Source organism: Talaromyces rugulosus, chromosome V (assembly GCF_013368755.1).
Source record: "Talaromyces rugulosus chromosome V, complete sequence".
Classification (NCBI taxonomy): Eukaryota; Fungi; Ascomycota; class Eurotiomycetes; order Eurotiales; family Trichocomaceae; genus Talaromyces; species Talaromyces rugulosus.
The window spans coordinates 3,422,829-3,443,666 of record NC_049565.1 but is presented as its reverse complement, the minus strand read 5'-3'; the positions used below and the strand labels follow the sequence as shown (position 1 = coordinate 3,443,666).

Here is a 20,838-nt window from a genome sequence, read left to right as displayed (position 1 = left end):
GTACTGTAACAATAGCACACTGTGAGAAACATGGATTCGTGGATATCGGCAGAGTTCGTAGAAATGTCTGGACACATGCAAGTGGTCTTATGTCTCGGTATTCGCATGCCAAATGGTCAGTGTAGTGTACGTATGAACAAAACACTCCCCTAAATCGAAATCAATCTGTCGCTTTGCACCTTTAGAGACCAGATAGTCATACATTTCCTTTATCTGGTCTTTTCCAGGGTCGTTTTCGAGAAACCACTCAAAGCGATTTTCCCTGCGGATCTTTTCATCTTCGACTAACCAATCAAGCGGCGTATTTCTACCTTCACAAGAACCTGTATTGATATATGCACCGTGGTCAAGAAGTAATTTCACAGCATCAAGTTGACAATGTTGCACTGCCAAAAATAATGCTGTCTGGAACTTGCCATCCACCGCATCGACTTTTGCGCCACATTCCAGCAGAATCTCCATTATCTTTGTATGGCCGTGTATAGCAGCAATTGATAATAATAGTTCTCTGCTATACTTCCAATCCCATAATTCATTAATAGAGCTATGATCAACTTCATCAAGATATTCCTGGACAACATCTTCTCGGCCTTCTTCAAGTGCAGATTGAAACTCTGCGGGCAAATTATGTGGAACATACCTACGGATTGGCAGCGGAGGGGGCTTGATTGTGTAATTCATATCAAAAGACATGGTGATAACGTACTGAGAAATACGGAAAAATGGGCAGGAAATCAGAAGTAAAATCTAAGCCTATGTCAATATCGACTGGAAATGAGATTTTACCTTCTACGGTGATATGGTTTATATATTACAGCTATTTATAATTATCTTATATCAATCTGGCTGTATATAATTACACCTAAATTTTGGTATTGATATTTATACATATGTAGATCTTCCATGAATTCGGTCTGAGAGCGGTCTTTCTAATTATGGACTTACAGTATTATGCCTAGGACCGGCCCTGGTTCTATTTAGGGAAATAAGCCTTCAAGTTTTCAGCTCTACACTACCCTAGCCCACGAGGTCCTATATTCAAGTGTGCCATCTGAGAAATGTGTATGAAACTATCGTAGTATGTATGCACCTCTCTTCATATGCCCCTTTAGTTCATTGTCTTCTTGATAAGTACTCTACCGGACCGGCGCATCGGCCCTTAATAAAATCCAACGGAATTTTCAATATGCGAGGTGTGTTTATTACTATCTAGAGCGACTACTGTAGTCTCCGTCACATATTCTGACTCAGCTTTACCAATTTCCTCTGCTTTACCCAATTCCGCTATAAGTCACTATTTGTCAGCCAATCGCTGGGAATTTGATACAGTATTATATTTGCATAGATGATGCGTTATGTAAATCCAATTTATATACTTAATTAACAACTATGAAGGACTACAAACTATTGTCAACCTTTATACATATCGATGACATGGAAATTCAAGCTCATACAAGTTCGGTGAAATCAAAGAAAACATTGAATATATCCCGACGCACAAATTGTAACTTCCAAGGTTTTGTTACGACTTATACTTTGGAAAATTCATCACAGCTTAACCCCTTCCCGGATCTCTACGAATTTTCCATTGAAGTCGTCCATAATTGTTTGGAACTTTTTATCGGACTGCTGCGTAATAGCCGTCATCATTGCCTCGAATTTGAGATCGATTTCTTTTCTAAAATCATTTAATTTCTGGTCACTCTTTTCCACATAGCTTGCCAACTTATTGTCCAATTGTGTAAGACGAGTCTCAAGGTGACTCTCGAATGCAAGATCTGGTGTGTTGCTTCGGGAGCTGCTTCGGGAGATTGGTCCTTGGCTTACTCTCTTGGAAAACTTAAATGGTAGGTCGTTCTTTATATGAAAATCTTCTATCATTTTATCTGCGCATTTCATCGTCATTATCTTGCGGAAATCGCTTCGATTCATAACCCTAAATTCGCCGGCTTCCCACGTGACCAAGACGACACCAGTAGGGTACCTATTAGGAGCTGTTTCCGGGTCACAGTCAAATCCGACAACCTTCCCAACTTTGGCCCTGTCCGCCCTTGTGAATCCCTGTTTTCCAGTCCCGAGATCCAAGCGCCCTGAATCAGGGATGTCTTTTAGATAACCTTTACACGCGCGTTCGCCGAGCTCGGAAGAGTCGACATAGGCAATTTTATTCTTTTCTGTTGGCTTGTATACAGCAAATTTGCATCTGATAGGCACCACCTCATTCAATGCAGTAGTCTGGCGTGTTGGAGCCATTCCTACTATGTCCTCTCCTTGTTCAGTCAGCCCTGGTTTCCATTTTGTATCGAAATTGAGGTTTGGTTTGTTCTTTCTAAGTTTTTCCATGTTCGGTTGTGGAATTGCCCAGGTTTCTGGTAAACGACTGCTTCGAATCAGTTTATCAGTGTCATGTCTTCAGATTTCATAAGTGTTGTAAAAATCCTCGTTATATGGGTCCTGTATTAACTGTTTCATGTATTTTTGGCCATTGCCATAGGCTTCCCGCAATTGACTTATAGGGATTTCTCCGTTAGGATCTGCTATCTTCTGGTTAATTTCGAGTATTTTTTGGAAAGAATCACTATCATCTGCTTTGCCAAATAACTTGTCAATGTAAGGTTTAGCTTCCAGGAGTAGTTCATAACGAGTTCGCTTTGGGGGATCTATATTTTGAGGGAGCCAACTATTGGGGTAATTATGTTCCTGGATAAACTGGACTAGCTTATTACGGCAGAGCTGAAAGGTATCATAATTTCCTTGAGTTGGGGCCTGAGTGTGAGCTTGTAAACTCTCAGCAAGATCTTTTGCAGAAGCTTGATATCCGTTAATATCGATTTTCTTAGAGTCTTCTGTGATTTGCTCATTGATTTTCTCAAGCTCCCCAACAGCATTAGGCTCCTGAGGACTATTTCCTAGCTGGAAAATCCATTGATCGGCCTGTGCATACAGATCGGCCACTGTCTTTGGGGGTGGGATTTCCTTGGTTGGCACTTCTGGCAATGTGAGACTCCAATCTCCGGGGAAGGCATTTTTTTTAACAACAATATTCCATTTGTCACAAAGTTCTTGAAGCTTTGATAGCGCTTCGATATTTTCCGGATCCTCTACCAGACGTTTGAGATCCTCGTACTCTTGTATATTACTTTGAATTTCCGGGATTGGGATAAGTCCGTCATTTTCTGTAAACCGGTTCTCAGTATTATATTTTTTGATAGCGTCATTGGCTTCATTTAAATTCTTGACTGCGTCTTTATCAGATGGATTGCTCTTTAAAGCAGCCACAAAAGACGTAGCTTCTTTGTAGAGGTCATCTGGTGGTATGTAACGCTCAACCGATGTTCTTGGAGTGAGGGACATTGTGTAACTTGAGGCTGATGTTATACTTTGTCGGCGGGAAATGCGGTCGATTTATAGCTGTGTCGTAGTCTATTTTGAAACTAATCTATATTTAAACCAATCTATTTTTAAACACTCTCCAGAGTCTAAATTAAGCAATACCCTTTTCTATTTTTGAGTCGGATGTTTCTAATTCAGGGTTTAATATCGTTGATTTCGAATGCTCCAAAGATGAAACCACATAAAGGCCTTAGTGTGGATTTATTTACTTTGAACATATACTACTGTATGGATAGAGGTAGAGCGACAAATCATTTTCATTCAACTAAGTATTAAGTACGGAGATACTAATGTTTACTGGTCAAATCGATTTCAAGAATGACTGTATAGACGTACATATAAAGCATTTCTTTTACTATCTAGAGTTTAGCTCCTCAGGGAACTATTTATTCAACTACGATGGGAGTCTTTATACAATGTCTAGCCTATAGACAAAGTCAAGTATCGAGTTACTGTAGAATAGACGATGTTGAGAACCTCCAGTATGAAGTAGCATGCGAATATAGTTCCTCGTCTCTTTTGATCTCCGCAATATCTCTCATTCTCGTCTAAAGTTCCTCATATTATGCTGAGAGTCCTCTACATTAATCGTGACAATGCTATAGAAATGATAAGTTTCGAGTACTTTTATCACCACCTTTTTTACGCCTTATTATTAAAAAGACTTCCGTAATTTCTCGGAGGTTTTTCTTCCGAAGATTTGATTGGATTTCTAGAATTTAAGCTACTATGCACTGACAAACGAACAAAGAAAACAGGTAAAGAGCGTAGTATTCCCAAACCGGGAGCCTGAAAGTCAACCACAAAATGGCAATCTAAGCCCTGGGCCCAAATAAAGTAATTCTTGAAGTGCCCTCGGATGAAACTATTCTCTTCTTTAGATTTGGCTTTGTTTCATCGTCCAAGTCAGAAGATTCGTCACGAGGGCGCTTCCCAGTCTTTCTCTTCTTTGAACCTGGCTTTGTTTTATCGTCCTCCGAGTCAGGAGATTGGCCACGAAGGCGCTTTGAAACTGGCTTTCTTTCATTATCCTCCGAGTCCGAAGACTCGTCTCGAGAGCGCTTCCCCCCCATTGTCCATACTTGTCGCATGGTGTCCTCTATATCACGAGTAGCACCTGTATTTAAATCGGATGTTTTGCTTTGCTCAATGAAGTTGCAAAATTTATTCAATTCTTCCAAGTGGGAAAGTATTTCATGATTTCTAATGTACTGGCGAATCTTTTGTATTTGTTCTGCCATTGTGCTTATATGGAAGACAAGGATTGTGGGGTCTGAAGTGGAAGGATGTTTGAAGCTCAAGTGAAAGGGACGCGGAACGGTTGAAATACTCTTTTTGAACCAAATTTGGAACTCTATTTATAGAAAACGGCACGCTACCTATTAATAAATGCCCTATATCGAGATTAGTGTATACCTATACATACGCCTGGTGTACGAGGGTTGTGTACACGGATTACTAAAATTGGTGGCAGGTACCAAAAATAAATAGTTAGAAGATCCTGTCTGCAAGATGTCATTCAAACTGGCCAGATGAAGCAGTCTTTTTTGAGTTGAACAGTGAATCCCGAGGACAAAATAGCATCTGCTGCAGAATTCCCAAGTTAATCTGGTAGACACATAGATTATCAAATTCTTGTTCAGAAGAGAAGCCACTGAACTTTTCTCAGTACAGTAGTATTCATGTTAATCTTGTAAAGCATCTCCATGTGCTGCATGGTCATGAAAATTGATAATCTCCAACATGAAGAACATTTCGCCGATTAACATTGAAGATTCCAAGTCATTTAGAGGTTTCAAATTGAGCAGCAAAAATCGCTGCTATTTCTACCGCCAAACGTGTTACACCCAACCAACAAAGGTATTCCACTGCGTATAATTCGCATGAAGCCTTAATACAGACGTCTTACTGTTGCTGTCCAACGTTCTCCGCTATTGTATAGAAAATCAACTTGTAACCACATGCTCCGAGTTCAAATCTGCGTCTGGCGAAGCAGACTCGATAAAAATAGACAAGACCCCCCCCAAGGTTGCAAAGGCAAGCATGAATTCGCACACATTATGAAATGATTTTAAAATAGCGGGGGCGACCGTCTCGCGACTCCCGGTCAGGGTACTTATCAACGACATGGCGTCGGATGCAATCTCGGTTGGGAGATGCATCCTTCTCAGGTGAACCACAAGTTGATTCTGAAAAACGGCACCACCAAGGGCAACACCAAGGCAAATACCGCATGACCTTAAGAAAGTATACATGACCGCAGCGTTGGCAGAATTCTGGCTATTTCCGATGACCTGAGTGCAGTAGTTGAGAGACATGAGAAGAAGGCCGTAACCGACACCCACTACAATCAGGATTAGCACCCAAGAATGAGTGGTGGTGTCGGCATTGAGAAGGATCAATAGTCCAGTCGCTGGTATGGTGATCAGCCACCCAGACCATATTGCCCAACGAAATCTACCAAGTCGGCGCATCGCTGCTCCTGTGATAATGCTCATTGGGACCAAGGTTGCTGTTGCTGGCATCAAGCTGAGTCCTGTCTTGACGGGACCGAAGTTTTTGACTGCCTCGAAATATACGGGGACATAATAGAGAGTGCAAAACAACTATCTTATTTAGTTTTATTGGAGATTGAGGATTTTCATGAGCACATACCAGAAGACCCTGGATTAGAGAGCCAAAGTATGCGGCATTCGCAGATCTACTGTCAAATAGCGACAGCTGGAGGAATGGCCGCAAAGGGATATAGTGTTCATAGAAAATGGTAAAAGGTAAGATAATTACTCCCAAGATAAGAGGCACTAGGGTTTGCCAACTGTACCAAGCAAACTCAACTCCCCCCCACGTGAGTGGAACCAGAATAGAAGTGATGCTCACAGTAAACAGACTCATGCCAATCCAGTCCATCCTTCTCATTCGGTCTTTCAGACTTGGACGTTGCGCGTTCAACCGCACCGCGAATGGAATCATGATCACGCCCACAAGGCAAAATGGAAAATTCAAGTAAAAGATCCAGCGCCACTTAGTATGCTCAGCAAATAGGCCGCCGAGCAGAGGACCGGTGATGGTTCCGATCGCCCATGCGAGCTGCGGAGCAGCCAAATATAAAGGTCGTTGACGCAGGGGGATAATATCAGAGATGATGACGTTATTCAAAGCCATGATCCCGCCTCCCCCAACACCTTGAATCGCTCGACCGGGTAAAAGCTGTGAAAAACTTCGAGAAAGACAGCATATCAAGGTACCCAAACTGAACGAGAGGCTACACAGGAAAAGTAGCAGACGCCGACCAAACTCGTCGGACAAAGCAATAATAAAGGGCTGGAAAATGGCACTAGTAAGTAGATATGCTGATCCCACCCAGAATGTAGCGGTGGTGCTGCCATGAAGGGAAGAGGCAATAGTCTAACAGAGTTAGAGCAAGTATAATAATAAGATAATGTTGGATCACCTACCGGTAGAACCGGAACAATTACTGTTGCATCAAGTGCAATGACTAAGCTCATTTCCGTTAAGCATCCGAGAATCAACCATTCGCTGACCCCTGGTACCCAGTGTCGTTTTGGAATTTCCTTGGCCCCCTCAGAGCCGGCGTATGACAGAGGAACAGTCTGCTTGGACTTCTTCTGGTATCTAGCCATGGCTAAGAAACTATGCATAAACTAATCATTTCACAGCAGTGCTGCATGGGTGGTATTTATACTGACTGATTAGGCCTGTTCATTACGTGACGACGATTAGCCATAATCATGCTGACTCACAAGAAAAATCACCTGTAATCCTTGGCATGTTAAGAGATACGGGGTATGTTGGATGAACGCCTGGGGCGTGATAAATATAAATTCAAGAGCAAGGCTCTCCATGCTCCGGACTAAACCAGTTATTTCCGCTGCAGGTACATATGTCAAACCCTCAAAGATCTTGTGGGTCTCAAACCCGAGTTTCAGCTTACACGACTGGTCCTTTTCCCACCATACCTGGTCAGTTGATACTCATATGCAGTTGGACTGATGCGGATCGCCGACATATTACCAAATACATAGACCTGTACAAGGTAATAGCACCTGGCGCCCAAATACTCCTCATAGAAACCGCTGCTACCGACCTAATCTCTTCTTATGCTTGACAACGGGCCAGTCTCAAGCCGGCTGTGCGGTCTGTTCTTAACCATGCAGCAAATCAAATACACCCGTGGGAGGAAGAGCCCCAGAACAATGAGGTCAAAATATTGCTTCATTCATTTTCGAATGGCGGTGCCTTGACAATGACTCAACTCCTATTTTTGCTCCGTGAAAAAGCCGCTCGTCCGCTCCATCTGCTCGGAATCATCATGGACAGTAGTCCTGACGGTGGGATGTATTGCCGAACTCACAATGCTATAGTTGCTTCACAGCCTCGCTCAAAGGTACAAAGATGTGGGGTCGCGTTACTAGCACATACTATACTGCTTCCAGTCTGGGCATCATATATCATGGGACGAGAGGAGAATTCTCAAACGGTAATGCGGCGTACAGTCTTAGACCCCGAATTTGTGAACACGACGAATATTTGCTATATCTATTCGGCGACAGATCAGGTGACAAATTGGAAGGATGTTCATTCGCATGCGGAAGAGGCTCGAAGGAAAGGATGGCTTGTAGACGAGATTGTGTTTCGTGGAAGTTCACACTGTGCTCATGTGACTGTAGATAAGAATCGGTACGCTGCTGTTATAAAAAAGATGTGGGATGGTGGGGGACGTTGTTTAAAATTGTAAACTCCATGCTGTGCTGTACACAAACGGATTTATACGCACAAAATTACTGAGTTAAAACATTTTTTGTCAGGATCATCGGCAGTGGCAAAATTATCATTATTCTCTTATTCGAACTTGAAAATCTTGAAGCGAGCCTATGTTACGCAAGCTTTCGCGTCTACCTCACACCTGATCATGAAACATAAACCCTGGAATGGATTTGCATCATGTATGTATACTGTAATGTCAAATTGCTTCCATCAGTCCATTAAAGGCAGATTCGAAACTTGCCGGACCCCACTCACACTCTCCATTGTGTCCCGCTGCGGTGACACGGATGCTTGGTTAGTAAGAAAATAGTTTTAATATGGCACATACAGAGACATTCGAAACCTCCTTCAGTGTTTTACACATTCTTCTTTTTTTTTGGCCCACTATCTAGGCAACAGCAGTTTCACGCCAACTCGTATACCGCTAGGTCGTATTTTATCTGTCATGTAATTACGCACAGTTTGTGGAGGCCCTGTAGAAATGATTGGTTTTCCCCAGGCTTGTACCGTATCTATTGGAGGGAGACATCTAAATAGTATTATGTAAGCTGTATTACAACGACTGATAAGGTACAGCCTAGCTGTATACAGGTTGGTGTGAAACAACTGTTGCCTAGATAGTGGGCCAAAAAAAAAAGAGGAATGTGTAAAACACTGAAGGAGGTTTCGAATGTCTCTGTATCGGTGCCGCAAGAATATACTAATTAACTACTGGGAGGTAGAAATTTCTCTATGATGGGGCGGAATTACCGTAAATCAGAGGTTACAAATAAGGAAATCTGGTTTCAAATCTCCCTGCATGTAGACAAACGGACACTAATAGGGGCTAGCTGTAGCTTTCATTTTTGTAAACATATTGCCACCTTCAAGGAAGGTGTAGTTCCAAATAGGCTGTCCTATTTCCTGCAAGAGTTTGTCGTACGTAAAGCGAAGAAGTCTCAAGAAACTGTGAAATGACATGCGTAAAAAATGCTTGTTTTACTTCGCCGTCACGAAGTAGACTTTAAGCTTTCATGTCGGAAATGGAATTCAATTTACGTGGTTGAAAACAAGGATTTGGTTACAGTCTTGTAATTTCTAATTTCAATTCCAATACAATACAGTACCTTTTCGGAGATCAAACATCGACCAAAGTTCAACCAATAGTTACAGTCAATGAGGTTGGAGTTTTAGATGTAACAAGCCCAGATTGGGATTGACAAACATCATCATATGAGAACGCATACCCTTTCCCATCAGGTTCGTAATCGTGAACAAATTTGCTGTAATAATTAGTCGGGGTCGCACTGTAGTAGGCCATTAAATCTGAACTGGGTTGGATATTATCTAGTAGTAGTGAACTTCTCACAAAGGCAGCGCAGAGACGCGGTACGACTAGCTGATGAATATCATTGTCCGTTACATCGATGTCGAATGGCCCACTACTACAGCTGAATATATCTGCCGCGGTGGGTTTGACATAACCGCGGTTATCTCCTATACATGTAAGGTTATTGTTGAATGTGGTGTAGGTCACATTACTAGCAAATGTCTGCGTATTTATGACAAGACCCTCACTAGTATACATGTCCCAAACCGTATCTACATAGTCGGCATAGTATCCTTTGAAAGCTTCAGGATATATAGTAATATACGAGTTGGGAGAGAGAATCCGAATGATATTATTAGCAGGATCCTTTATGCAAAGTTTGTCCCACGGTTGACCATCCTTCGTCGCTTGTGCTTTCAGATCTTGGCAGATCCTTGTTGTTGCAGTGGCTGGAAGTCCTAAAACTTTCTGCTAAAGACCATTTGCGGAGGAGAGCGATATTCCAAGTGAAAGACAAATAAAATCCACGTAACTGATATTAGCGAATACGCCGTCTCGTTTCGAGTAGGTAAACTCGATGAATCCCCATTTTACAGAAGCGTTTGGGTCTGACGAATCAGTGACCGAAGGTTCCACCAGTCTGACAACACCACCTACATCAAGGACGGTAAAAAATGCCAGAGAGTTGATAGAAATCCATATGCGCCCGGCGAGAAGATCGCTTGTGAGGTTTATCGCGGTCGTAGTCCCCTTTCCACCGACACGGATCGCAAAGTCCTCCGCGATCGATTTTGGAATTGAAGATTGTACTGCAGGATCTGGGTAATACCAAGAACCATCAGGTTTTAGCAGAACCAATTCGTTGTTCAAGTCTAATCCAGTGACGTATGCATTGATGGTGTCATTTCCGGAGGCGTTGTTCACTATAAACACTGGAAGCTGAGCGGCTGCAAGAAAACCAACCTTCATAAAAAGAACGAGCGATAATAAATTCAATGCCATCATGCCGAATGTCAATGGGTCCAAGCATGCGTATGGAACTTGAATGGCGAACTGGTTTATATATAATCTATCCCCATGTTAAGGGTCATTTGCTGTCGCTAAAAATAGGTGAGCAGATCTCTAATAATAAATTACAAGAATTACCGTGCATGTACAGATCTGATACAAGTTAGATTTTCATATTTGCCTATTAACGCGCGTCACCTCGTAGACAACGGATTGGAAATAGCGTAATTGGTATCCTTCTAGTTTTGAACCACCCGCGGGGTGATTTGAACCCACATATTCTTCTGGAGAAATAAGTTGTGGTTGACACTGGTCCACACTTGGAGAGGATCGCCAATTTCAAAGTCAAATTGACGCAGCAGCTGTGGAGCGCCGATCAGAAACTTGCACGGAGGATGGCAATTTGTACATACCTCTACAATCACTTTATGTAGTTCAAGATAGGCAATCGATTTGCCAAGACAACCCCACCGCGCATGGCCAAACACCAGGTCGAGGGTCTGTTCCATTTTCTCTCGCTCTGGGCCGGCTTTCATCCAGCGATAGGGATCAAACTGGTCGGTACGGTCGCCAAATATAGCGTGACGTTGAACTCCCCATATGTTATGACCGATTTTAGTACCCCCCCGGAACAAACACTCCGTGGATGACGTCTCCTTGTGGTGGGACTTCTTTCATCAAGAGACCAGTGAAAGGAAGATGAATTCGCAAGCCTTCTTTCACACAGGCTTGCAGGAACGGGAGTCTTTTGACGTCCGCATCACTGATAGGGCATGAAATTAGATGGGCCCCAATCGCGGAATAAATTTCGCCGCGTAACATCTCTAGATACTTCGGTTTGGTGATAAGATGCAACAAAGTGGCCCGGAGAGCAGTCGCCGTCGTCTCAGATCCGGCGGTGATTTGAAATAGTACCTCAGCTTGCATCTGACGTCTAGGAAGACGTCGCTGTACAAAAGACCCGAGCATGTCAGATTTGGTCACGGATAGCTCACCATACCGTTCATCTACCACCGCTTCCGCGACTCTGCAGTGGTCAGTGTCCGCGTGGTTCGACGGTATTCATGAAGTAACCTCTGGACCCGGCCAATTCCTGCCTTATCGCCAGGGGAAGGGCCAACCAACCGATGTGCCCAGGTCGAATCGAAGAGGCGCGAGAGAGCTGGAAAGCTGGTACAGAAAGCCACAAATGGGACCACACGCTCAATGGTCCGGAGATAGTCAAACTTATCTTCGTCGTCCCGTAGATACCCGAACGCTTTACCGTAGGCGATCTTTGTGATGACGTCCATGGTGAAGAACTGACTAAGCCTGGCGAAATCAACGTGGCGGGGATGGGATTCAGTCCAAAGATACTTCCGCCGGATCAACTTGACAAGAGAGTGTACCTGAACATTGATGTCTTCTTCCAATGTGCGGTTGCTTTTCCCCGAATACTATTAATAGTCAGCCAAATATCACACCTAACCTCGTTGGACGGCATCGAATCCTGGTACCCCTGGAGCAAGTTTCCTTTTCAACTGACCGTGCTCTGCATTATCTTGAATGCTGAACACGTTGTCGGTTTTGGTCAACTTCCTTGGCCTGTACCAATCTGAACGTTTGTAGCCAGGCTACACTTGGACATCTGGCGGATCAGAAAAGGATCATCAGTGATTAGTTCCATAGGTCCAATCCGGGCTACCGGTCCTGGTTCAACAATCAGTCCATCTTGTTTTCCAAAGAGTCAACAGTTCTATCTGCTCCTCTGTGTACCATATACAAGACTAACCTTCTCATAGATGAGGTTCATATTCTGGATAACGCCATTCGAGCCATCCAAAGATGGGATACCCAGTCAAACAAGGCCCTCTAAATTGCCGCAACGGAAACCATGTTGAGAGTTGATGCAGAGTTGTGAGAAACGTGATCAGTAAGACCAGAACAGATGGGTTAAGTAATATTGTGATATAGCTAGGCTCTATGACTGCAGAAATAAAGAGTCAACAATCTATCGTTAATAGCAGTTCTATCGCATAGTAGCCCGGTTTAAGCGGTATTACTGCTCAGGGTTTTTTAAGTGAAGAAACGTTGACTTACTGATTGTGGTGTTCGAGAGACTTGCCTATTTCGGAATTTGGCCGACTCTAGCCCCGTAGCCGCCGCACTTAGACCAATCATATGGATCGGGAGTGCAAGTAGAATTTTCGTAAATATCCTGGGAAATTTAATGGAACTCTAATTGCATCATGTTGTCATCTACAAAGCAGAGTGCGCGGGAAAGTGTGTGATGTTTTGAACGAGACCCTGAGTCTAAAGTGCTGCTGACCACATTGATTACAATTTCGACGATGACCAATACCCACATCTTCACCGGACGAGATGTCATCACCCGTTTTCTATGTCATCATGGAGGCACGTCTAGTTGCGTGGGTAATCACGGAGGCAAGTCGTGGAGGCAGGTTGTGTGTAATCGTGTGTAATCGTGGAGGTAAATCACGTGGGCTAATCGTGGAGGCAGATCATGTGTAATCATGGTGCTGTTAAGAGCCAGGCTCCTCTCAGAGATTACTCACTTTACCATGCACCCGGCCTTGTATGTGATTATTTTAGAGTTCCAGTAAATATCTCAGGATATTTATGGGAATTCCAATTGCAGCCTTCGCCCGTATGATTGGTTTCTTGAGGTAGAGTCATCTTAACTGGTAGTTACCTTCTCCTGATCCACCATGCGGAAAGATATTTTCTTCTTCTTTTTGGCCATAGTCACAACATCTAGCTAGATTTCTCATCGATAGTATTACATCAAAGCATTCCCCCTCACTGTAAAATCACTCGTCTTCAAGAATTGTAGCCATTATAGAAACGACTCCTGAGATAAGTTTTCGGAACCTCGGTTGCGTTGTTCTTGAGCCGTTCGATAACTCAGGTGACCAGCGAAATGAGGATAGGCCATCACTGGAACATTTATCACGATGTGTGAAATGACTGTTCGCATCACTTTTTAATTCTTTGGAAGTAAAGTTGCTTGTACTGTACACTATCTTGCAAAACCGGCGTCCGCATTAAAAGCTGTATTTCCAATTCTTAAACCCTAATGCCAAGATGCACTAAACCTCTTTTGATATTTCTCCGAGATTGTTTGATACAAGGATCGTAAGTAAGCGGTATCATTAATACAATTACCGAATCTTTCGTTATCAGGTGTTTTAATGATGCAATATTTCAAACACATGCCTTCTGGCCACGTGTAACTTTCCTTGAATTCACCCCAGATCCTCCGGCAGGATCCTCCCGGAAGATCTGTGGATCATCCTCATAAAGCAAGCCTCATGGCACCCAATCTCGCCGCGTCGACCTTACAACTAATCCATGACATGATATTAAGTAATGACCTCACCGTCTCCAAGATTGCTGAGGCTGCTGGCTGCAGTGAGCGTACGATCAGAAGAATACGCTCCAACCTGCGCTTGTTCGGTAACGTGAAAGTCATCCCAGGCCCTTCTTTTAAAAAAGATATTTGAAAATAGTAGAGTAGCTGCTGTATTTATGAATGAAACATTAGATTAACTTCAGAAATGTAACTCGACCCGAAGTATGACCCATAGCAAGCATGCTCTCATGGGTGGCGGGGCAAGTTACTCGATACTCCACAGGCAACCAAATAACATTAGTATCATCTCGAGTCACCCACTCCTGCTTCGCTAATATATTGTTATGAAGACTACTTGCTGTTGGAGAGAGACTGTGAACATTCGCTACATTGTTGTAGAGATCACTTGCTGTTGGAGAGATACTGCGAACACAAAGAGATTCAATATTGAATCGTCCTTGTTCAGTCTCCAGAAATTTGCCATCAGGAGAGAACCACACAAACAGAACTGAATCAGAACAGCCTTCAAGGGTCTGTAGTAGGGTGCCAGTAGCTGGATCCCACAGCTTGACTGTCCGATCACCAGAGCCTGAGGCCAGTAGTTTGCCATCGGGAGAGAATGCCACTGTCCAAACTAAACTAGAATGGCCTTCAAGGGTCTGCAGAATGGTGCCAGTAGCTGGATCCCACAGCTTGACTGTCCGATCAGAGCATGAGGCCAGCAGTTTGCCATCAGGAGAAAACACCATTTTCCTAACTGAACCAGAATGGCCTTCAAGGGTCTGCAGAATGATGTCGGTAGCTGGATCCCACAGCTTGACTGTCCGATCATCAGAGCATGAGGCCAGTAGTTTGCCATCGGGAGAGAACGCCACTACCTGAACTGAATTTGAATGACCTTCAAGGGTCTGTAGTAGGGCGCCAGTAGCTGGATCCCACAGCTTGACTGTCCGATCATCAGAGCATGAGGCCAGTAGTTTGCCATCGGGAGAGAACATCACTGCCCGAACTGACTTAGAATGGCCTTCAAGGGTCTGCAGCATTGCACTCCAATCTGATTCAACTTCCGGCAATCTTTGAATAAAACTAGGAATTTTATCAATATATATATTCCTAATTATGCTTCTCTTAGGGCTGAAAATAAGCGCAGATGAATGCACCTGAAGAGGTGCACGGTCAATTATTGAGCTATTTTTTCGGATAAATCGTATTGCATCATCAAGTAATTTGGATATTTCTGTATTTCTATCATTCTGAGTGAAATGTTAGAATTGGGGAGTAACCTAAAATTGAATATAGAAACACATACAACAAGGGTTTGTAATGTACGAATTATGGTAATACTTTCCGCAATTCGTCCTAAAAGGCTCAATGATTCTAGCCAATGTAAAAAGTGGTTAAGTAGAAACATATGGACTGGATCATTGTCATTGATGCACGTCTGAGTTTCTTTTAGACTTTCTTTTAAATGGTACACCCAAAAGCGGCAAGCATATTGCACGTCTGGTGGTAAGTAGTCGGTTATAATTCTGCTATCGATCTCAGCTCGTAGTGTTCCGTGGTCTGGCAGATTGCACATATTTTCTTGCAGGCACCCCGGTCGAGACATCCGATCAAGACATTTCGCCAGAACCTCACTATGCTTCTCTCTTTCATTTATCCAGAATGGATTCGTCTTGCGTGTTTCGGGATCAACAAGGAAATCACGAAATGAGAGGTGCAGCATCCTAATCGGCGATTCTGCAGAGGATGGCACACTAAGGACAGAATGCAGGGATGAGAGCTGCCCTTCAACCTGTTGGCTGTCGATATCAAGCAAAGAGGCTAGAGATGACCGTGAAAGTGGCTCAGCTAAGTGAACAATTGTGCCTACAATGATTCGGAATCTCTCCACCAGTGATTTCTGCGCCTTTTCTGGGCGTCCATGAATCAGCTGCTTCAGAATTGGAGAGTAAGTGGCATCCAGCTTATCCATTTCAAAGTCACTTTTCATATTTCGATACTTAAGAACTTTTTTCAGCTGGTCTGATGGGTTTGAATACACTTCATCTTCGACAAATCGGCAAAGGGTAGCAGCAAAAATAAAAAGTGGAACAGCCATTTCAACCAAGGCTGATATTGCCTCGAGGCCAGGCCAATCAAATGGAAGTGACCGGCCATCTTTCGTATATTTCTCCTGGATTTGTGCAAACCTGTATTCTAAGAAAGTGGTAATGTCTTGCCTGATGATATGATGCGGTATTTCATGAAGCTCTATGTTCTCGCGTACCTCTTCCGGTACTTCTGCAAATCCAGATCGAATTTGCTGCTCCGGTCTGCTCGTGATAAATATCTGCAAGCTTGGTGACCATTTATTCCTCGTTTGTGATAAAAGGCGAAGGAGAGTGTCTCCCTTCTGTGTACATTCATCTAAGGCATCAATTACTATAATGAGTTTCGGAGCTTGGGGGAGATGATGCCGTATCTGTGACAGAGGTAGACAGATCAGCTTCTCAAACTGCTCTCCTATCGATTTGTCAGATATATTGGGATCGGCATCAGTCGCCATTTCGACGTGGGTGATCAGCGACGGAATCTTGGCTAAGAGTTGTACGCAAATCGTGGTAAAAAGCATAGCCACACTACCCCGATCGGCCTCACCTCGTTTGAAGAAGAAACTGGCTCCTAATTTTCCTTCCTCGTTAAATGACTCGGCTACTGTTCGAGAAATCGTTGATTTTCCTGTACCGGCCATCCCCTTCAGCCAGAACATCGACTTTCCTTGTCCATTTTCTGCCCATTCTTTAATTTGACGATGCAGGTCAACTCTTGTTCCTGGATGGCATCTTGGATCAAGGGCCCCATCAAAAGAGTCGAATGTGGAGCCTTTTGCATATGGCAGCTTCGCAATTACTTTCTCGCGCCGTCGATCACTATCCAGGAGCTTGATTACAGCATTTGTCTTCTGAGCAGTATTTTGTACTTCATTTATGTTCTCTATAACTATAAATCTTGTTAATAAGAATACCGTGGAAGGTTCGCTAGGAGACTAACCCGAAGAAAGTATATCATCGATTCTCTTCTCCACTTCAACTTTAATCGGCAGAATGCGAGAGAGTAGGTCTTTAGCATAGGAAGCCGCAGCCATTGCAGCATATCCTTGCCATTTTTTGTTCTTGTGTGAGTCTGAATAGTCACAGATACCCCGTATGACGAGGCAAGGGAAGTGGTTCATCAGTCCTGCAGCTTCCATTTCAAAGCAGAGGACATCCTTCTCAGCGGAAAGTTTGTCTCGAATTAAGGCATCCTTCATCATCTGGTTTGCAGATGCAATCAAGCCATAATGAATAGCTGGGTTATCATCTTCATCGCTTCGGTCAAGCCGCATAATCAACTTCGATTCGTCATCTCCACACACTGCGTCACAACTTCCATCATTGCAAGGATGAATAATGTGTGATTGGTATAGTCGGTCGCTATTTAGCTCTGGTCGCTTGTAGTTTTTTCGCAGCTTTGGTCGCTTTTCAAGCACACTATCGATTGCTTCCTCAAGGCGATGGCCGTCCATCTCATATTCAGCTTCAATGTCACCAATTGCGGCTCGGAGTACACCAGGGGGTTGATCTAAGAATCCTGTAGACCGAAATTCCTGGTCTTGTATAGTTTTCCCAAAGTCATACTGAAATAAACCTCCCTTTCCATTGTGGGGTGCACTAACCACAATATCACCGAGTCGGATATCGTGGCGTTTACTGGGTGCACCACCACCGATGCCAACCATAAGGCCAATCCTGATATTGGGAAAGCTGCGTACCATATCCCGCGCGACACTGGCTGCAGACGCTATCCCATACTCCCCTTTTGGCAGCCGAGTGATCACCACGTTGTGTTTCCCCATCTCACCCAGTGTGTAAGTGTTGTTATCGTTGGCAGATCCATACTCCAGACTTTCATGCTCTTTGTCAAGAAAGGCTCTTGCGGCAACATATTCAGTAGTGATGGCGCAGATCCATCCAACAATGTATTTGCTGCAGTCTCCCATTCCTGGCGGCGGTGGATCCCCGACGCATCCTATAGTGGGTCTTTAGATAGATTGTGACGGATATAGGTGTGCAGCGAAAGCAAGTAAATGAACAAGGTTTTTTTTCTGACGATGGAAGAGGTTATGTTTTACTTAAACAAGACCAGTCCGATAGGAGACAAGAAATGTTCAGCAATACAGATTTTCAGCCTTGAGGCTTTTTACCCCGCCCGCCACGTGACGCTTATCTGCTGTAAGACTTTGTAACCACTACGCCAAAAATGGAACCCTTAATGGGGATTTGATAAATGGTAGTCTTCCGGTATTCTGACATCTGCAAGGCCATCACATGCAAGTCGTGCATGCGCCCAATGGCATGTATAGGAGATTTATCGCCTTTGAATTTTTGGACGCAGCATGCGGTTGGTACGACATCAATATTGTATTCTGTTGTCTACGACCTCCGGGGAAATCATCGCCCAGATATATCATGATCCGTGTAATTTACAATGAGGTTTGGTCACATCGGTGTTCGTATTATCCAAGCGAACATTCTAGAACAGAGAAACTTGAGGAGCTTAACCGTATACGAACTAGTTTGTTTCAGGTATGGATCAGAAAAAACATCGAGTGTGTATAACCCTGGATGAGGGAGGTTTCGAATTTCTATGTATCCTAGGACCATTAGGAATCATGCATCATAGAGTATCTTCAAGTTGGAGTTAGAACTGAATCCGAGTAATATTGAAAAGCCTGTGAGAGCAGGTTCTATAGGTCTTTACAAGATTTGAATAACAATATATATCAAACTTCTTCCTCCCTAGCTTTCCTCTTGTCACAGTGTTGAATCCACAGGGGAATATCGTTGACCCACCTGCGCGCAGCACCAATCTTCACATCTTCCTTGTCAAAGAAGTCTGGTTCTATGTGATCGTGGATTTTTTTAAGATCAAGGCAATATACAGAGACATTCGAAACCTGCTTCATGTTTTACACACACTCTTCTTTTTTTTTGCCCCACTCTCTAGGCAACAGTTTTTACGCTAACCATTATATAGTTAAGTCGAAGTTTCCTGTCATCTAATTACACGCAGTGTATTGAGGCCCATAGAAATAATTAATTTTAACCAGTGTTATGCCCTTATCTACTGTCGCGCCCGAAATGTCCTTAATGGCTTTGCACAGAGAGATTTGTTCCCAAACCCTAATGCCAAGATATACTAGCTGTGTAGAGTTAGTACCATAACGGATGTTTCTGTTCCTGTACTGAAACCTATAATACTAAACGGAAAGAAGTATTAAAGTAAACTGTATTATTACAAGACTAAAAATAGATAAAATACACCCTATCTATTATGTGACTTGCGATGCTAACATTCTCTCCTATTTGGGTTTAGCACCCGACGTAGTTCAGCCCATCCAGATAGACCCAGCGACGTAGCCCCCTAATTGGACCATTCGTGCTTCCCAGTCCTCTTAATTACCCCTCTCTTTTCCCATGTGACGAGCCTCCCTTGGTATGTCCCTAGTACTGTATATAGCGATGCAACACTCTCCGCGATCAGATATGTGGACTTGTGGAATGAACCGTGCTTAAATATTTAGTCCTGTTTCTCATTTTGACTCGGCAGGATAATTACGAATGGCTCCTCTCACACATGATGACTACACAATCGCGTGGATATGCGCCTTGCCGTTAGAGATGGCGGCGGCAAAGGTCATGCTAGATGAGCTCCACCAGCCACTGTCCAAACCGTCTACTGATCCAAACGTCTATGTACTCGGCAAATTAAATGGCCACCTTGTTGTCATTGCCTGTCTGCCAATTGGGATATATGGAACCGTATCTGCTGCGACTGTTATATCGCATCTGACGTCGACATTTTGTCGGATCCAATTCGCACTGATGGTGGGAATTGGAGGGGGAGTCCCAAGCAGAACTGATGACATTCGGTTGGGCGATGTGGTGGTCAGCAAACCGACCGGAAAATATAGTGGAGTGATTCAATACGACTATGGCAAGACATTGCAAGGAAGACACTTCGAACAAACCGGCATGCTCAACTATCCACCACCGAGACTTTTAACACATATTGCTCAGCTCCAAGCAGATCAGATGACGAGAAAAGACAATGCTCTCTCAACCATTATTCAGGATGTGCTGGAACGAAATCCGGACATGAAAGAACATTTTACGTCCCCAAGTCAACACACAGATTATCTCTTTCAATCCTCATATCATCATGTTTATAGAGAAAGCAACTGTGCGAAGTGTAATAAAGAGCACTTAGTTTCTCGACGGCCGCGTGATACGAAGGCACCTCATGTCCACTATGGATTGATCGCATCCGGAGATCAGGTGATGAAAGACTCTGAAACACGGGACCGTTTAGCTCACCAGCTGGGGATTCTCTGTTTTGAAATGGAGGCAGCAGGCCTGATGAATCAGCTTCCGACTCTTGTAATCCGAGGAATTTGCGACTACTGTGATTCTCATAAACAAAAACAGTGGCAAGGATATTCAGCCCTGAGTGCAGCCGCCTATGCTAAAGTGCTTTTAACAGCTGTTCCTGTCTACAGCAGTGACATCGATGACGTAAAAAGTGATGAGAAAGCCAGGATTAAATCGAACAGCGCGGTACAGTTTCACGAGCCAGCCACTTTATCATTTAATAACTACGCTTCTGGGCTTCAGTTCAACACTTCTGAGGGTACCCAAAACAATAACACAGGCAATGGCAATCAATTCTCTGGGGCAAGCCTCAGTGGGCCTGTTCATTTTGGCTGTCTCCATCCAGTGCCTAGGGATATCTAGATAAAGGTCAACTTATAGGGAGCAAAACACATACAAATCTTATCTGTCACTATTTCTAGAACTTTATTTGTTGTATCTAATTTCATGATTGTCGTGCGTGACATTCTCATTAATACTCTAAAGCCTTTCAGTTTACAAATGACGGTTACCCGGATTTAGACATGTAGGAGCCATCT

The 20,838-nt window shown here is 43.6% G+C and overlaps 8 protein-coding genes across 8 annotated transcripts; 1 reads left to right on the top strand and 7 right to left on the bottom strand.

Annotated features, from left to right (window-relative positions):
- Positions 1 to 87: 87 nt before the first annotated feature.
- On the bottom strand, positions 88 to 693 carry TRUGW13939_09732 (uncharacterized protein; the record flags this gene model as incomplete). The annotated part of the gene is made up of 1 exon (XM_035492852.1): positions 88 to 693. One exon carries the CDS (start codon positions 691 to 693, stop codon positions 88 to 90), a length of 606 nt encoding a protein of 201 aa, XP_035348745.1.
- An 855-nt stretch (positions 694 to 1,548) lies between these two features.
- On the bottom strand, positions 1,549 to 2,343 carry TRUGW13939_09731 (uncharacterized protein; the record flags this gene model as incomplete). Its single annotated transcript, XM_035492851.1, has 1 exon — positions 1,549 to 2,343. The coding sequence occupies one exon, from the start codon at positions 2,341 to 2,343 to the stop codon at positions 1,549 to 1,551; it is 795 nt and encodes a 264-aa protein (XP_035348744.1).
- A 69-nt stretch (positions 2,344 to 2,412) lies between these two features.
- TRUGW13939_09730 (uncharacterized protein) lies at positions 2,413 to 3,354 on the bottom strand (the record flags this gene model as incomplete). The annotated part of the gene is made up of 1 exon (XM_035492850.1): positions 2,413 to 3,354. One exon carries the CDS (start codon positions 3,352 to 3,354, stop codon positions 2,413 to 2,415), a length of 942 nt encoding a protein of 313 aa, XP_035348743.1.
- A 1,985-nt stretch (positions 3,355 to 5,339) lies between these two features.
- On the bottom strand, positions 5,340 to 6,899 carry TRUGW13939_09729 (uncharacterized protein; the record flags this gene model as incomplete). The annotated part of the gene is made up of 3 exons (XM_035492849.1): positions 5,340 to 5,999; positions 6,049 to 6,798; positions 6,849 to 6,899. The coding sequence occupies 3 exons, from the start codon at positions 6,897 to 6,899 to the stop codon at positions 5,340 to 5,342; spliced, it is 1,461 nt and encodes a 486-aa protein (XP_035348742.1).
- A 2,414-nt stretch (positions 6,900 to 9,313) lies between these two features.
- TRUGW13939_09728 (uncharacterized protein) lies at positions 9,314 to 9,745 on the bottom strand (the record flags this gene model as incomplete). Its single annotated transcript, XM_035492848.1, has 1 exon — positions 9,314 to 9,745. The coding sequence occupies one exon, from the start codon at positions 9,743 to 9,745 to the stop codon at positions 9,314 to 9,316; it is 432 nt and encodes a 143-aa protein (XP_035348741.1).
- Positions 9,746 to 9,958: 213 nt separating this feature from the next.
- Positions 9,959 to 12,032, bottom strand: TRUGW13939_09727 (uncharacterized protein; the record flags this gene model as incomplete). Its single annotated transcript, XM_035492847.1, has 5 exons — positions 9,959 to 10,556; positions 10,634 to 10,648; positions 11,133 to 11,522; positions 11,621 to 11,931; positions 12,021 to 12,032. 5 exons carry the CDS (start codon positions 12,030 to 12,032, stop codon positions 9,959 to 9,961), a joined length of 1,326 nt encoding a protein of 441 aa, XP_035348740.1.
- A 2,003-nt stretch (positions 12,033 to 14,035) lies between these two features.
- TRUGW13939_09726 (uncharacterized protein) lies at positions 14,036 to 17,724 on the bottom strand (the record flags this gene model as incomplete). The annotated part of the gene is made up of 3 exons (XM_035492846.1): positions 14,036 to 15,100; positions 15,157 to 16,829; positions 16,881 to 17,724. The coding sequence occupies 3 exons, from the start codon at positions 17,722 to 17,724 to the stop codon at positions 14,036 to 14,038; spliced, it is 3,582 nt and encodes a 1,193-aa protein (XP_035348739.1).
- Positions 17,725 to 19,489: 1,765 nt separating this feature from the next.
- Positions 19,490 to 20,662, top strand: TRUGW13939_09725 (uncharacterized protein; the record flags this gene model as incomplete). Its single annotated transcript, XM_035492845.1, has 1 exon — positions 19,490 to 20,662. The coding sequence occupies one exon, from the start codon at positions 19,490 to 19,492 to the stop codon at positions 20,660 to 20,662; it is 1,173 nt and encodes a 390-aa protein (XP_035348738.1).
- Positions 20,663 to 20,838: the final 176 nt, after the last annotated feature.